The 17,608-nt window shown below is 48.0% G+C and overlaps 1 protein-coding gene across 1 annotated transcript in view; it reads right to left on the reverse strand.

The window, feature by feature from the left end:
• Positions 1–17,608, reverse strand: part of LOC142558347 (putative G-protein coupled receptor CG31760) — a 230,400-nt gene that overhangs the window by 68,211 nt on the left and 144,581 nt on the right. Inside the window, exons 6-8 of the mRNA XM_075670494.1 lie at positions 3,511–3,697; positions 488–630; positions 262–363 (exon numbers count right to left, since the gene is read on the reverse strand). Coding sequence (XP_075526609.1) covers positions 262–363; positions 488–630; positions 3,511–3,697 — 432 coding nt within the window. The remainder of the gene's footprint in view (positions 1–261; positions 364–487; positions 631–3,510; positions 3,698–17,608) is intronic.

Consider the following 17,608-nt stretch of genomic DNA (forward strand, 5'->3'; position numbering starts at 1 on the left):
TATATATATATATATATATATATATATATATATATATATATATATATATATATATATATATTCACAAAGGATCCCGACTCTTCTATCCCACTCTCACACACTTAAATCGTTAATGCTACCGGGACGCCTTGTCGACTGACATTTAGTTTGGTTTGCGATGTTTTAATAAAATATTACTCGTTTATTTGCGGCAGGAACGGTTCTACGTAAATTAGGATCGCTTATTCTCTGACGGTGATAAGTAAACCGCCTTCGACTTACCTGAAAGCCCAATTGTAATGTGACAAGCAAGGTGAGTCGTCAACGCATTCGTTGCAGCCAGGGCGACAAGGTTTGCAGACGTAAAGCATGTCGTACGTGGGCCTGATTGGGAAGGGAGAGAAACAAGATGAAGTTTTCGCGGAACAAGAATGGAAACGCAAAAGATAAACCAGCCAAGCAACCAAGAAATACTTCAACTGAAAGAAACCGTGAGTATATAACGCACCTTCCGAAGAGTACTTTTTCCCTCCAGGCGCTTTCGACGAGAGAACCGTTGAAGAAGGGGTCCCCAGTGGCCGCGTAGAAGCCCCGGCGACACTGGCACACGTAGGATCCCCGGGACCAACCGTGTCCTCGTGCGAACAGGCACTGCAATAAACGGAGCGGCTGCATGCTATAGCTTTCGTTGTTACAGAGATTGTCGTCGTGGTGGAGCTAGCACTTGTGCTACTTGGACGTTCGCTGTGCAAATCACACGCGCAGCTTCGCTTGCAGTGCGGGACCACTAACTATCCACAAAGGGTGTGCACTCTTAAGTCTATAATTCCATCATGCTGTTATTGAGAGAGAGAGAGAGAGAGAGATTACTTTATTATGTCTTTGATGGGCTTTAGGGGTGGCGGGAGACTAACACCCAATCCCCCCCTTCCTCAGACGGCGACCAGTCCTTGCTTTCTGGCGGCGTCTTCGACCATCCGGACGGCCCAGAGCTGCTCCTCTGGGTCCAAGCTGAGCAGCAATGTCTCCCACTGCTCGGCCGTAGTTATGATGTGTGTGTTAGTGCGGGAGGTGTTGGTGGGTGAGGCTTTGGGGAATTGCCAGATAATATGATCGAGGTCAGCGCGGGCCTCGCACGCTTTGCAGAGTGGGGAGTATGCATCGGGGTAAATGCGGTTGCAAAGCACGAGGTTCGGAAAAGTTCGTGTCTGAAGGAGTCGCCAAATGGTGGATTGAAATTTATTCAGTGTTTTGTGTGCTGGGGAGGTAGCGTAACTGCTCTCTGCGGTAGTGCAGGAGAATTTCTCTGAATGTGACCATTCGGTCCCGCGCTTGACCGCGATGCAGAACAGAGGGCTGGTCGGGATCGGAAGACGCAGGAGAAGGATGATGCACCCGGTGTGCGAGAGCTCGGGCGGCATCGTGGGCGGCTTCGTTTCCAGCCAGACCCGAGTGACCAGGGGCCCAGATGATCTGGACGCGGCGTTGCCTTGAGGGAGGAGTGCCAGAGAGTATCTTCTGCGCTTGGAGCACTATCAGTCCTCTCGTGTAGTTACGAATGGCCGTTTTTGAATCGCTGATGATGCAGTGTGCATTGGTAGCCGCGTAGGCCAAAGCGATGGCCGTTTCTTCTCCTACTTTGGGTTGCATGGTGAATATTGATGCGGCCGCTGCGAGGCCGTACTGCGAACCCGTGACTGCGATGACCGCCATGGCGTTTTGGTTGGGGTATTCCGCTGCGTCCACGTAGGTTGCGTCAGCGGCTTGGTCGTAGCGCTTTTGTAGTTGTTTAGCTCTTTCTGCACGTCGCTCCGGATTCTGTTCAGGGTGCATATTGCGAGGTATGGGCGGGATAACTAGCTGAGCACGAATGTTTGGAGGGATGGGTACTTTTGGTCTGAATTGGGTGGTGTAGGTTATGCCTAGGGTGCCTTGAATGTGCCTGCCCATGGTGGAATTGGCGAGTCGTTCGTATTGGCTAATACGCTGCGCTTCAATAAGCTCGTCTATGGTGTTGTGAATGCCGAGGGCGTCCAATTTCTCGTTAGAGGTGGAGATGGGAAGATGTAGGGCTTGTTTATAGGCCCTGTTGATCATGGTATTGAGTTTGAGCTTGTCATTTGCATTGAGGCTAAGGTACGGGGCGATATGCTGTTCTTGAGAATCACTTGTCTCTCTACAAGTGAAAGTACAACGCTGCCCTGAATTTAATTTCCTATCGCTAAACTATTCCGCTCTAATTCGAATTTGTCCTGAGAAGCTCCGCAAACAGGCTCAAAAGAAAGCGTGACAGAGAACTTAGAGAAGCTTATGATTACGACGTCTGGAAGACGAGGTTGCTTAGGCGCTAAAACCTGTATTGGTTCATGTCTGAAGCAGACTATGATTTATTCATGTTCGTCACTATTGTATGCCAAGGAGTCGCTGCCTGCTGAAGGCACAACGACTCCTGACGCTCATTTTGGCCTGGCCTGTTCAGAAACAACGCATGCGAGGGTACGCCTCGAGCGGCTAAGCAAACTTATCAGGCTGTTCACATAACTGCTCACTTTACCCTACATTCAGCCTCGCAGGAGAGATTATAGGTGCTATGCACGCCGCGGGATTTCCTTGCATGACCTGATGATCGTCACCTGAGCGCTCGAGCCAATACGATGTTGAGATAGTGCATTGGACGTCGTCATTCCGTTACCGATCAGACAACAGAAGAACGGAAAGAATTAAGTAAGGAAGAACTAACTGGGCCAGAGCTCAATGTTGATTTGGACAGTATTCGTGAAACATGGGTGTGTTCCGTATGCTTAAGTGGAGGGTGTAAAGGGCGAAGCAGCATACTCGCGGTTGTGCCAGATTTTACCACTGCTGTTGGAGAACAGGAGGAGGACATCGAATTCGCGACTTCACGTGACGCATCCTACAACCTGCAGTCAAAACCAAGGCTCGAAAAGTCTGTGGACATGTTTTGTTCAAAGTAGGCTTGCAAAGCAAGGTGCATTAAAGAGATTGTTCTAACCGAACACAATTAACAGCGCACAAAGCAGCCATTTTGTTGCATTCAGAGACATCGTCATACAGGATCCCTTGAACCCTTTAATCTGATTGCGCCTCCGTAAAATGATTGCATGGGCGCAAGAACCACTCTAAAGATAAAATAAAGACAAAGTTGTCTATCTTTCTTTCCCACTTCATTTTCACGAATTTGATCAACCAACATCTCTACCGTGTTCTCCTTATTTTGACAAGTAAATGGCAGCGATGATGAAGACACCGGTTGAACTGGAGGAGAAAATCGACTCATTAGTGTGAATGGGCATTATATCTCCTCATGACACTCCCTGAATAATAATAGTGCTATCTTTTGTAGAGCCACTACTTGCTGGCCGGCCTTCCCGAATTTCTAGCGCACAGGTGTGGTTATCGTAGGCACTACAAGGAAGATATGTGGTCCATTCCTGTCCATTCCACCTCTCTCTCGATACTGCAGCTACAGTGACGGCAGTGCAGCACAACAAGCATGCATGCATCTCCAACCTGAGAGGTTCGGTTGTGGCAGCGATGTGTGCCGTGGAAGGCGGTGATGCGGAGTGCACCGGCTGTTACTGGGGCTGCTGCTGATTCGCCTCCATTGCGAGGCGCAATCGCCGGAGCGCCACTGTCGCACTGGTCGATGTCCATGCCGCTCGTGTCCAAGTCGACGCTCAACATCGCCACGGGCTTCCTGTGAGCGGATTCCAAACGCATAAGTTGTATTTCAAACAGAGACGGTAGGCAGAAGTTACAATGCACATCTACAAGGTCCTAAAAGATAACGAAAGGGCATTCACTTCAGTAGAGATATCAACAGTCAAAGAGGCATGTTGTAATCAAGAAGTTGAGGATGCACAGGGGAATCGTTCGGGTGTCAGGCAAGGAGTTACAAACCTCTCCAACTTTATTTTCTGCATGCTTATAGAATTATTTTAAATGATAGACTGCGATGGATTACTTGTAAGTGTCAACGAGGAATACCTCACCAACATGCAGTGTACAGATGACGTTGACCTGCGGGGGGTGTCTGATAAGAGGACACAATGTTTTAAATGTTTTACTGGATGCTTGCAAAAAGTATTCTAGATGCCTCTTAGGATCGCTTGGGTTCAAGGATGAACAGAAAACTCAGAAACCTGTGGTTCACAGATTACATTGTCTGGTTCAGCAGCCCTTGCAATGGCTTACAAGAAATGTGTGAGTAGAAAGAGACAGAGAGGGGAGGGGGGACGGCAAAGGAAAGACAGGGAAGTTAACCAGATATTATCTTCGGTTGGCTACAAGATGTGTGAGTAATTGAACGGGCAAAACCGAAGGGTAGCATCGAATATTAACAGCGCGAGGTTGTTTTGGTGATGGGTGATAAAGTATAAAACACTGCCGAAACTATGAGTCAACAATCTACCTCTTTATTTGGCAAACTTGTGACCACAAAGAGAAGCAACGCTCAAATCACAATGATAGAGGCGATTAGAATTGTCGGTTGTCGAATCTGGGCCCGTATTTACAAGAAACCTTTACGGTAGATTTGTTCGTAACAGAAAATTTAAACCTATCTTTAATGCTGAGCATATGATTAGACAAGGCGGCTGGCCAAGGGTTTAGAGCCCATACGAAGGAAAAGCTTTGTCAATTTGGGCCCCTCATCTCGTGGGTCAACTGTGCCCGCTATTTACCCTTGATTCACCGCATATACCCTCAATCATAGCTGGCAGCCTCCAATATTGGAGAATTAACATTATTATTCGGGGCGCGCGCGCGATTTAATCAGGGAAACCTACTTTGCTATACAATTTGCAACAAGGTTCAAGAACGTTCGCATACTGTATAAGCGCGCCTCGCACCCCGCGACAACTTGATAACAGTGGCAATCTGGTGAAAATGATCGCATGCAAAAAGTAGAACGACGCGTGGAAATATATAAAGGTCTACTGACAAAGCGACGAGAGTTTGTTATTGCCAATGAGTCTCTGGAAGCTGTACAACAGTATGCAAATTTACCCAGGCCAGGTAGTCACAGAAGACGCTGGTCTGGTTAACCTCCCTGCCTTTCCCTTATGACTTCTCTCTCGCTCTCTCTCTCTGCTCATGAAAGGGAAATTTCCAGACCAAAAAATAGTTTTGCGCGCATACGTCATACCTGCTCAAATAATGAAGGGCAGCTGAAGCACAAGGATGCCAACTCTAGGAATTATACATAGATCTAAGGTTCTTGGGACAATCTTAACGCATTCGGCGAAATCTTAGCAGTATCTAGGTATTTTTTTAAAGATGCTGGGAGCTGTTTTGACAAACATCCTAACAAGGCGTTCATACATATAGATTCAGAGGGTCGTTAATGTTATCGGCATTAGGAGGCAAAAAGTTTCGGTGATTGGTTCGAATTTTGCTGCTACATATTGTCAAACAATGTAGTTCAACGCAATATGCATGTGCATATTTTTTTTTCAGTGTACGTTGCTTCCCTGACGTTTCACCCCTTGGGCGCCCCTCTCCGGTTCACGTACGATTTGGACCCTTTGCCCTGAGTGGTGGCTGTAAAAGCGCCATTTTGGCCTTCTTTGAGCTAGCGTATATTCGCCGCGGCCGCTGGAGCAGGCCCGACAAGGAGCCGGCTGCCTTCGCGCGCTGCTCACGTTACACTGTGCGCCGCGCGTACGAACGGTGCCCGAGGAGTGGGCCTCTCTCTCTCTCTCTCTCTCTCTCTCTCTCTGTCGTGCAACTCTCTCCTGCAGCGTCCAAAGTGCGCGGGCGCTTTCGCCCACCAGATTCACCTCCGGCGCTCTCAGCTATCGGATGTCGGGACCCAACTGGTCCCACGCAACCCTGAACCCCGCGTGGCTGAGCGAATTTCTCGGGAGCTGTCACCCCGTATATTACTACTGTCTCTTTTGTGGCGTAACCCTCGGTCGTACCTGCCTCTTGTACACATCGGGGAATAAATGCCTTCGTTAACACAAGTGCTGGAGCCGCCTCTACACCTTGCCGGTGAGTCAACGAACCCACCACGGACATCTTTTGTGTACGCCTCGGGGCAGGAACGAGCTACGAGCCTCACTTTTTGGCCTCAGATAGCCAATACCGGGCACGTTAGCTCTAACCTCCACATGGTACGTAAGAAAAAGCGTTCGAGTCAGTGACTGCTGTGTACAAAGAGCACTGCAAACAAAGGACGGAGACAGAATATGCATCGTTGCCTCTCAACACGTTCCAAGCTTTTGTATGTTGGATGGTACCACTAAAAGTGTTTACCAAGTGGAGCTGGAATGAACGTAATAAATTATACCATTGACACACCTTCTGTGCGATTAATTAGCTGCTCAGTGGAAAGTTCGTAAAATATTCTGAACACATACTTAAAAACTAGAGGAAGACTGCATGAGAACGCTTAAGAAGAGCGAACAGTACGCAAGCCATTTTCATAGCCGCTCTTACAAATGAACTGCTAAATAATAATAATAATAATAATAATAATAATAATAATAATAATAATAATAATAATAATAATAATAATAATAATAATAATAATTTACTTAAGTGCCCAGGAAGAACAGTGCGGCCTGGGTCTCGTGCACAGAAAAAGCAAAAACAAAGAAAGAGCTGGATAAACAGCTAACCAACGAGCAACAACACAGTAATAACACACAATTTAGACACAGAGAATATTTACGGAAGGAGAGAGAAACTATAAGAAATCAGGCGAGTAGTGCAGCTTTAGAAAGAAGGCGGAACAGAAAGTACGAAGCTCGTAGCAGAAAGAATACAGCACGTTTTGAAGGTTATTAATGTAGAGAAAATAACGTTTAAACAGACTTTTCATTCCGTGGAGACTCTAGAGGCATGTGTATGCTGAAAGAGGCAGGAACGTGGAATGGCCTATGTTACCTGATAATCTTCTGCGAAACCCACAGTGAAACAGACGCTAGTAGATCCGTAGGTGTCATAATTTGATTAATACTTCTGTATAAAAAGGGGATGTCGGTACAACTAAGTCTGCAGCTAAGTGACGGAAGTTTAGGATTCACACTTGAAAAGTTGTTGGTGTGTGAGGTCAGAAAACGATGCATATATATTGATGAACTTCTTCTGCACACGCTCGATTAAAATGCTGCTTGAATTGGTTGAGTCATTTCGCACCGCTGAGGCATATTTAACTAATGGGACACAGGTGGACGTAAACAATTTTAGGAAGGGAAGTGGGGTACACTGGGAGGAGGAGAGAAAGAGATAAGGCAGGCATGTTAACCAGAAATGTGTCTGATTGTCTGCCCTACTCTTGAGGACGGGAAAGAGGGAATAGACAGAGGAGATAGACGGAGGGAAGGGGGGAAGGAAAGAAGCAATGGAGCTTGCGCACGCACGCGGAGGCTCTGAGCAAGTCAAGGCGTTCACATAGGCCAGTCGCCCTCAATAATGACAAAAGCGCCTTCACAGCTTTGTGGGCCGACGCGCGATGGAGACGGTCTTCTTCAAGCAGCACTTGCACGGACAACGGCGGACAGTCAAGTCGCAATGCGATAGATAATGTTTGTCTCTCCGACTGAAATCGATGATAGTGGCACAATAAACGTTCGATGTTCTCTTCGCTGCCGCAGACGTCGCACGCAGCAGTGTGTCCTTCCAATCAGAGTAGTGCTCGCCTACGTGAAAGCCACTCGCAACCCCAGCCGGAATAGAAGCGACGCCTCACGTCGGTGAATCCCGGGTGGAGGTCGGAGTTGGAGCGAAGGGTTCAGTTCGTGCAACCTGGTGCGTCTTGTATTCGGGGTGTTCCACTCTGGTAAAGAGGGCTTGCGTGCTAGGTGACGAAGCTGACTTGCAGCGTCTGTCCTGAAAAGAGGAATGGGAACGCTGTGTAGTTCTTGATGTGACTCTCGGGCAGCTTTGTCTGCTTGATCCTTTCCACTGATGCCGCAATGGCCAGGTAGCCAGTGGAAAATAATTTCGTTGCCTTTCTGTTTGACGTCGTGGGGAAGTTTGACGATTTTGTATGTTAGGTATTCGTGAGCTCCACGTCGGAGAACTGATTGCATGCGGTCTAAAGCTGGTCTCGAGTCGGAAAACATGGACTGTGTACCAGGACTCTCTGTGTCAGTAAATTGAAGCGCACTGCGCAGAACCGTGAGTTCTGCAGCCGTGGACGCCGTGACATGTGACGTCGGGAATAGCAGTGTTATTCCTCTCGTCGGTATAAACCCAGCACCGCCAGAACTGGTTGATGTAGCCGATTTTTCAGTATAGATGTGTACGTGGCTACTGTATCTCTCGTACAACAGGAGTAAGCTGAATTGTTTTATTCCAGACGGTGGTAGATCTCACTTTCTCTGATGTCCTGGAGTTCTGAGGTGTACTTCAGGACGGCACAAACACCATGGAGGAGACACCGGCCTGGCCTCAGGTGTGTACCCCGATGTAAGCGAGGTACGATATGCACTGACACTTGTACTAAATGACGTGCGGGGTCTTTCCACGGCGAGTGCAGCGAGGTGGTGGCAAGAGGTCCGGGCAAAGTGCCTGACGTGTGCACGCATTGTCTCGAAGGCAATGCGCGTCGTGATTGAATAATCTTGAGCAATGGCATTAGTTTCAGCCGCTGACGCACTGCGTGGTAATCGAAGGCATACCCTCAGAGCTTGGGCCTGAATGCTCTGAATTGTAAGCATATTAGTTTTGCAGGTGTTCGATATAACAGGTAGGCTGTACTGGAGGAAACCAAACAAACAGCATATTGTACAGCTGTAACATGGATTGTGTGGACAACCCCCAGATATTTCCTGCAAGGAACCTGAACAGATGACAAATATCAGTCGCTTTTTCAAATGGTTCACGTGAGGAGTCCAGGAAGGGTCTCTTAATCACAAACCCTCAAGAACCTGTCACTTCTGCTGGATGATATCATTTGTCTGTTGATTGATATGCCGTACGCAAACATTGGCTTCCAGGAAAACGCCACCACTGCGCACTGTTTGCACATCACCTCCAGTCCTTGTTTACCAGGTAGCATGATGTCCATGACGCTGTCTTCTGAATCCGAGCGTGAAGCTGAAGCCGTGCCACCCGATATGCCCAGATACAGATGTCGTCGGCGTAAGTAGAGAGTCGATCGGTGCTTCATAGGTTCTCGAGTAGTCCAATAAGAGCTAGATCAAAAGGCGTTGAGCTTAGTACTACACGCTGAGGGACTCCGCGGCTACTGTAGTACTGCGGTGACGTGCCATCCCCTGTGAGCACATAGAATGATTGCATCTGTAGGTAATTACGAACCCTGATTTATATCTTGCCACCAAGTCCTATTTCTTCGAACGCTTTAAGGATGGCTTCGTGGCTGACATTATCGTAAGCCCCTTCAACGTCCAGAAACAAGGCAGCAGACAAGCGTTTACAGGCCTTCCGGAATTCGACGTACGTTACAAAGACGCCAACATTGTTTATATATGAAGGGCTGAGCTTGAATCCTGTCAACGTGTCTGGGTAAATTTCATAGTGCGCTAGGTACCACTCCAGACGCGTTAGAAGCATCCATTCCATTACTTTTCCTACAGAACCAAAAAGCGCGATCGGACGATACGACGCAATGTCCAAAGGTGACTTGCCAGCTTTGAGGAGCCGAATAAGGTGACTTGACTTCCATTCCTGCGGAACTGTGCCAGTCTGCCACGAGTAGTTGTACAGGAGCAGGAGTGCCTTTCGAGTTCGTTCACCAAAATTACACAAAGTGCGGTATGCAATGCCCTCTAGCCCTGGCGCTGAGGAATGTCTGCATAGAGCTATTATTAGGGTACATAAATCTGTTATACGTCTGCAGACGGAACCGAGCCCCGGCAGGCCTCGTGATGCAATGCATTTAGAGTGGGCCGATAAGCTTAATGTACTATGACAAAGCTTGCTTTATTAAGCAGCTCTCGTCAGCACTGCACGACCAATAGAATAAGGGAAGACGTTATTGTAGGTCTTGCGCATATATGACACAATTATGGTTTTCGATTAACTTAGAGTGGGCCCGTTTAGCTGGTACCATTTAGAGAACGAGGATAGGACGCAGTGCAGAGCGTGGCAGCCCTCAATACTGTGCATCTTCTCAAACATCTTGATGTCGTCAGAAATGAAGACTTCTGGATTGCTGAGATAACATCAATGATGAAAATTAAGAGAAGCATACCTAGCACGGAACCTTGCCCACCACTATATACCGTATAGACAAAAGGACATTGATCATTGACGATCACGAAGCAGGACTAATCGAGGTGATAGCTACGTAGTAGAGCTACAATAGCAATTTCAACACCGTAGTGCCCAAGCTTCTCGGGCAGTAGGGGTTGGTTGACTACGTCAAAGGCTTTACTGAGGTCTGAGTACACTAATAATAATTATAATAATAAGAATAAGAATATCAATAATCTTAATAGTAGGTTCGCACTTAAGAAAATTTTAGTTATCTAACTTCTGAAAGGATGCATAGTCTGAAAAAAAATGCAAAAGAAAGTCAGGCTTTGTTTTCCTTGGTATGGAAATTTTTAATGAACTGCGAGTGCTCCGAGTCTATCGAGTGCTCTCAACTCTAAGGTCTGTGGACTTGAGGAATTACAGTAATGCACATATTGCTTTCTGGGCTTAAATTGTCAGGCCAGCGTCTAAGTATTTTTTTTCTCCGTTAATGATCTTGAATCCAGGTTATCTAACGTGATGCGGAGTAGAAGGTCCTGGTCGTCATACCGCGCAGTCAGATGCAGAGATGTTCGATAGACTCCTCGCACCCGCACTTCTCGCACGAAGGTGTGTCACTCATCCCAGCGAGAAACGAATAGCTCTTTCTGAATGCCGCACCCAACCACAAGTGACACAATAAAATATTGCATAGCAGCGGCAGAAGCTTTGTGAAAGCTGGAGGTTCACGATAAAAATGTTGAGAATTCGTAGGCTACAGCTCGAGAAACGGGGGGGGGGGGGGGGGGAGGTAGTTCCAATTAGATAGAGAGGCGTCAGGAGCCAGTGGTCTAAGTTTTTCTCGCAGCGTCCGTTCTATGATATGACAGGAATCTAAACTGTCTTGGTAGTGTCGTGGGCGGACCGAGCGAGGTCATTGCCAGCGACGCCGCAATGCCCTGGCAACCAATGAAAAACGTTGTTGGCCCTTTCCGCGAGCCAGGTGGAGGGGCTCCAGTACCTGGTATATTAGCTATTCGTAGGTTCCGTGACGTAGGCTTGGCAGCAGGTTTTGAATGGGTGGCTTGGAATCGCAAAGGCCCGCCCATATTTCCGATTGTTCTTGAGTGATGTAAATAATCGCGGTAAAGAGAGCGGAAAGCTCAGTTACCATCTATGTCGTAATATGGGACACTATGAATTTGATCTTACTGATTCAACAGAGATGATAACGGCATCGGCCTAGTCAAGCTGTTTTTCCAACAGCTTTGAGCCTTTGGTATCCATCAGAATACTTGTAATTCTGGAAATAAAAATAAATTGAATTGAATTAAATGCAAGCGACTCGCAGACGATACGGTGTCATTGGTGTAAGTTAAGGTGGCAAGACGTCTCTATTTAGGCGGGACACCTACCGCTTTTAGCGCCGTCGTCCCGCTGTTCCACAACTTAATTGTGTTACGTTTGAGTTAGCACGTTTGGCCAAGAATACTCGAGAGGCAGGCGGAAACGCGAAGCACTGCTGGAAGGTAGGCAGCAGTACCTGTGATTTTATAATGATTCGGAAAGCGAACTGTTAGCTTCCCTTCACGTGTTCGGTCTGGGTGGCGTTTTTGCAGACGAAATTGCCATTCTGATCAATCCCGTGAGGGCAAGCGAACGATCGCACCTCCTAGAACGCATGACTACTTATGGCTCGTACATTTTCTCGATCCAGCTATACAATGCTTTCTTTAATGCGTTGACTAACGAGCCGTAGCCAAGCCAAAGCGCACTAACCTGACCGTCTTCATGCGCTTCATGCCCTCTTGATTGTCACGCATATGGTGTGCAAACCACCGGGAATAATGCCGAAACGCAAGTGCAAATTTACTGAAGAACTTGGAAAAGAGTTTCCCTTACCACAAACAAACCGTTGAATGAATGTTAATTCTCTTTTCTATCTCCGACTTTTTAATGCGATATATGGACGCTCCAGGTGCCTTTTTGCCGTCGCCGTCGCTGTCGGCGTCGACATGAGGTTCCGTATAAGGTCCAAGGGCGATCAAATCGTCACCGCGCGCCGTCATTTGAATGTGCGAGTGAAGGCGTCTGAGGTTTAGCCGGCAGATCGCGGCTCAATCTCGCTCACGCAAACGAGGAAAGCGGGGAGGAAGCGCGCCGCCTTCCGTCGCGCGCAAGGATCCAGGGGGTGAGTAGGGAGGCGGGCGCGTTCTATTCCGGGTGACCTCCCGGGCCGCTGTATCTTCAAACTATCTTAGACGGGTACAGAGCCCACTGCGTGCTGTGTTTTCGCGGCTTAGTTCGCGTTGATGCGATAAGACGCACGAAGATAAATTCGCTCGCTGCTGCTGCCGCGCGTCCTCACTCCAGCATTTTGACAGGGAGTGGTCTTCTCGACTGCTTTTTCTTTCATACCCCCAGTTTGTACTGCACGCTGTATTGCAATCTGAAATAAAGATTTCACTGGTTTATTTATTTATTTATTTATTTATTTATTTATTTATTTATTTATTTAGTTTCCGCGGTCATCGAGTGAGATGTGTTCATGCTTCCTTGTGCGCGTGTGACACCATGCTTGTTAATATAGATAGTATGCATTTGTTTACAAGCTTATACGGCCGATAAAACTACTATACTTCGTATAGACCGTTTTTTCGTAGGCGTCACCATATTGTGAACGCAGTGGCGCCGCCTATGAGCAGTGCCATACTGGCTTGTGTGAAAGCGGTCTTTTGCATGGTAGGTATACGCTCGGCGGTAGGTTCTGGTGTTTGTTTTCGCGGTCGTGCGGTCTGTTTAGTATGACGTGCGTCTTCTACGTGGCAAACGGTTCTGTGAGACGTGCTGAAGTGGTTTAAGGCGTCATGGCCGGAATTTCTGCTGGCGTTGAGGTGGACGGAACACGCAGCGCGATGTGTGCGCGCATATTTGAGCCTACAATCAGCCTCGAAGATCAATTGTGTTATTTCCGAATGTTCCAATCACTAATGTGACCTTATTGCAGTATTATCCTCAATTTCTAAGCTGCGGTTTAGGAACCGTGAACCATACGCGACGATCGTAACAGCGTGGGTACCGTTCTGCTACAATAGGAGCTGTGCTGTTATACTTTGACAAGTGTTCAAACTGTTCGCTGCAGGTTACATTGCGTGACTACTTGGTTGGATGGATGAGGTTTCCACCCATGAATAAAATAGTTTTGGCTAGTAATAGCAGCAAACCTTACAGTCTGAATTAAGCTTGTCCAGCAAAGCGACCGTTTACGAACTGCGCGAGCGTTCTAAGCAGTAGTAGGTGCTGGATAACAGATATTTTTGTTCTATATAGCACATGGTCCAAGCATACGGCATCAGCGGTTATATATGTATAAAAGTTGTGCGGCGTTAGCCCGTTTTCTTTTGCTTTTTAGAGAAAGAGGATAACCGAATTTTTTTTTTTCGGTTGTGTTCGTTCAGTTCTCTACGACACACTCATACGTATTACGGAAATTTTGCGCTCAAAAATAGCCATCGCATTTTTTATGCGAACCCTCTCATATATTATGGCTGTATACAGGCCAAAAAGGCAATGCCGAAGCACACAGCTTATATATGTATCGTGCTGGCTCACCAACCGCAGTGATCGCTGTGTTGAGCAGCGCCATGGGCCGCATGCAGCAAGGCTAGCGTAGACATATGATAATTTCAAGCATACTAGACTTGAAATGCGCGAGAACGATGCCAGTGTATCACAAATATTTGATAGCGCCTGCCGCTCAGATGTTTCGTGGTTGCCTTAGGTTGGCCGTGCACGAGCATGCGCTCTTATGTTTTATGTTTTACTCCCTACGCCAATCGATCAGACAGTGAGCTGATTTATCATTTAATGCTGGTAATAGAGAGACGCCGGTTTTCTTTGTTCATTAAAATCGATATAAGCAAAATAGTAAACAACACGTACACGCACCGCGACTGATAATGCGCGTACACCGCGGCTGAATATGCGCGTCACATTTTTGCGCCCCCCCAAGACATATCTCTGCCTACAGTAGTTACAGATGAACTGAAAGGCTTCCCTGACGACCTTATATAAAGCAACATGGCGTAAATTTCACAAAGTAAGATCTAAAACATCTCGAAATCGCTCCGCAGCACGCGACAGCAATATTTTCAAGCAGCGCCGCGCCGTATCGCCCAAGCCAGAGAGGAGGAAAGGCTCTCCGCGCGCCCTATCCTCCTCGCCCGATGAAACGGTCTATAGCTAGTTGTCCACTAATTTGCTTTCGCAATCGCTGCTTCGCCTATCGGGTGAAGCTGCGCCTTTCGGGCGAAACTTTTTTTTTTTTCAGGGTAGGGGGGGGGGGAGCGGAAACGTCTCTTGGTTAAAAAAAAGAAGAGACTAACGAGCCCAAAGATTAGGGATTATGTTGGTGCTAGCCTGAATAACTATAACTCCACGTGGCGCTAGTTACTTCTGCCAACGTCTAATGTCGAGAATTCAAGCACCTATAGGGAACAAATCCAAAGCGCCTTTGAACAGCGGTCGGGTGATGTCTTCAAAGCAAACAGCATAAGTACAATAGATGTCATTTCATTAAAATATCAAGCACCTTTGACGCTATGTATCCCGGTGACGTCCGCGGAGGACTGAAGATTGTATTTCTGTTTTCCTGCCGACGCGTTTCCGACGCTTCTCGAGGAATTTTCTTACACAACTCTTTTCCTGGTGAACCGAATACGGTCTCTCGGCTGGCAGATCTATACGGACGCACAGAGCGCTGTGTTTTGTTGCGCCAGGAGTACGGGACGAGAAGCTGCATATGGGGCAGGAAGTCGGGGAGAATTATATCTCATCCCCGGCTGCCACACGCCACCGGAGTGTCCAAAACAATGATGACGCTGATTGCGACGGATCTCGTAAACACGGCCGAGGCCCGCGCTGCCGGGGGAGAACGGCATTATCCGCGCCTTGTTTTGATCGTTACTTGGCCTCCGTCACCGCGCCCACGCTGCGAGAAATAGACGCGGAGGGCGAAAGCGTGGCGCGGAGGGGGAAGCCAGCACGCTAGCGCCTTTGGGCCGCGCGAAGAAGCGCGCCGCCGGGTTCCCGAAGGGGCACAAGAATGGAGCCACGGCTGCATGGGAAGGCGGCGGCCGATTATTGCTCGGCGCCGGACATGGCCGCCCTCCATTTTCGCCGCATCTGGGCCGTGAGGGCGGCGAAGAGGGTACGTCGTCAATCAGCCGCCGAAAGGGGCAGCGCCGAAAGGCTTTTCTCGTTACCTGCTTTGCGAGACGAAGAGCGACGGATGGAAACATTGCCGCGCGGCCGTCGTAGGCGGAGGACAGAATGATGACAGACGCAACTGTCGATAATATAATGGCGCTGGACGGAGAAAATACGCGACCATACCTGGCTCCGCGAGTATACCTTTCACGTCGGATGGCAGAAAGCGCGGTACCGTTACGGGCTTGTAGATACATGGTCAGTTACCTGCAATACACGTACACGCGACGTGTTTATCGAAGGGCCTATGTCGCTGTCTTGGTGTACGGGTGTTGTATGTCACAAATGAATGTTACGCGTAGTTTGCAGCAAATCTAGTGCACTGCAGAACATTGACCGTGATGAATGTAGGAAGGAAGGAAGGAAAAACAGGAGGTTAAAGACAGAGACATCAACCAGGTTAAGTGTCCGGTTGGCCACTCTGCATTGGGGGATGGGGTAAGGGGTAGAAAAGATAAGAAATCAAGAAAAGATTTTAAAAAATGGGAACGTAGCAGTTCACACATTATATAGTTGACCAATGAGTACCGTTTGTTTTAAAAAGCGTACTAGCGCTTTTAGGCAGTTCGGGCCGACGTCGGCTGGGACGAGGGTCCAAGAATTCTGGCTTCCGTAAGGGGACGGTTGTCAATCTTGTCGATCGTGGTGCTAAGGACTTTGTGCATTGAAACGACGACAACCGCACAGAAGGTGCGTTGTCGTTTCTTTGCACGCGCAAACTTCGCAATCCAGACTTGTGGCCATTCCGATGAGGTATGAGTACGCATCGGTAATAGCGACTCCAAGCCACAGGCGACAGATGAGAGTTACCTGGAAGCCATGTGGAAAGCGGAACTTCAGATGAGGATCCAGGGAAAAATGGCGCTGGTCTTTAAAGTCTGCGGAATACCATTGGGCCAGCGTAAGCTCTCGAGCAAGCGCATGGAGCTTTACCGTTGGGTCTGTTCTTGGCATCGGTATAGCGACGCAATCGCCACTGTTATGTGAAGATCGTGCGGATGCGTCTGCTTGCTCGTTTCCAAGGATCCCACAGTGCCTTGACAACCATTGAAATGCGATGTCATGCCCTTTTGAACTGCCCGATGGCAAGTTTCTCGCGTGTCTGCGACAAGTTCGGCCATTTTGCCGAACCAATTTATATAATTATCCTTTCATTCCAAAAACCAGTGCCGAATGGAACCACCTTCCTGCATCCATCGCTGCCATTATCAACACTAAATTCAGAAATGCCATTGAAGATTACTTATTTTGTTAACTTGTATTTCATAAATTGTATTATTGCACACTTGTATATGTATTACCCACTCCTTTCTGTAATGCCCTCGGGCTCTGAAAGTATTCGTAATAAATAAATAAATATATAAGTTGTTCGTGAGGTCCACGGCGTAAGGCAGAGAGCAAACTTTTGAGGGCCCCCTTGGAATCGTAGATGGTGGTGGTGGTGGTGGTGATGTTGAAGCAGGCGGGGTTAGCCTGGCATACATAGCCGGCAATTGTTCCGCCTGATCCTCCTTCAAGTTGAGATCAGGGATGTGTCACCAGGTGTCGATGAGCCCCGTGTCTCGCAGGAAGGCTATCAGCAGGCGTTGCGCTCTCTTCCTGAATGCCGCGGGCCCTCCGGGGAAAACAACGTCTTCAAAGGTCCTGTGCGTGAGACCGCTTTTTTGCAGGTTGTCGACCAACGCTTTTCTTTCTGTGTCAAACTGTGGGCATAGCCAAATGAAATGTTCGATGTCACCAATGTCACCACAGAAAACACAGAGTGGGGAAGCGCGAAGCCCAGTCTTGAATAACCAAGCTGGGGTGTATGCGGAGTCGGTCCTGATGCGGTATAAAAGCGTCGCTTGTTCGCGTGTAAATCCATGAGTCACACATGATTCGTGTGGATTCTTGTGCATCTGTCTAAAGTGAAGGCGGATTGCATCCTTAGGGTTTTGAAAAGCTTTTGGAGCTTTCACTTTTGGGACACATGTCAGCGCTAGGCGTGCAAGGGCGTCAGCTTCCTCGTTTCCATCAATTCCTACGTGTGATGGAATCCACTGAAACCTTATGTTAAATCCTTTGCTCGTGAGGTCGTCAATCAGTGCCAGAGACTGCCTTGTAAATTTCTCTAGAGGTAGGCCCCGATGTAATCTTTGTATTGCTGACTTGGAATCCGTCAGCACCACGAAATCTCGTGCAGAAAAGGCAC

The sequence above is a fragment of the Dermacentor variabilis genome, chromosome 1, assembly GCF_050947875.1.
Source record: "Dermacentor variabilis isolate Ectoservices chromosome 1, ASM5094787v1, whole genome shotgun sequence".
NCBI classification, from domain to species: Eukaryota; Metazoa; Arthropoda; class Arachnida; order Ixodida; family Ixodidae; genus Dermacentor; species Dermacentor variabilis.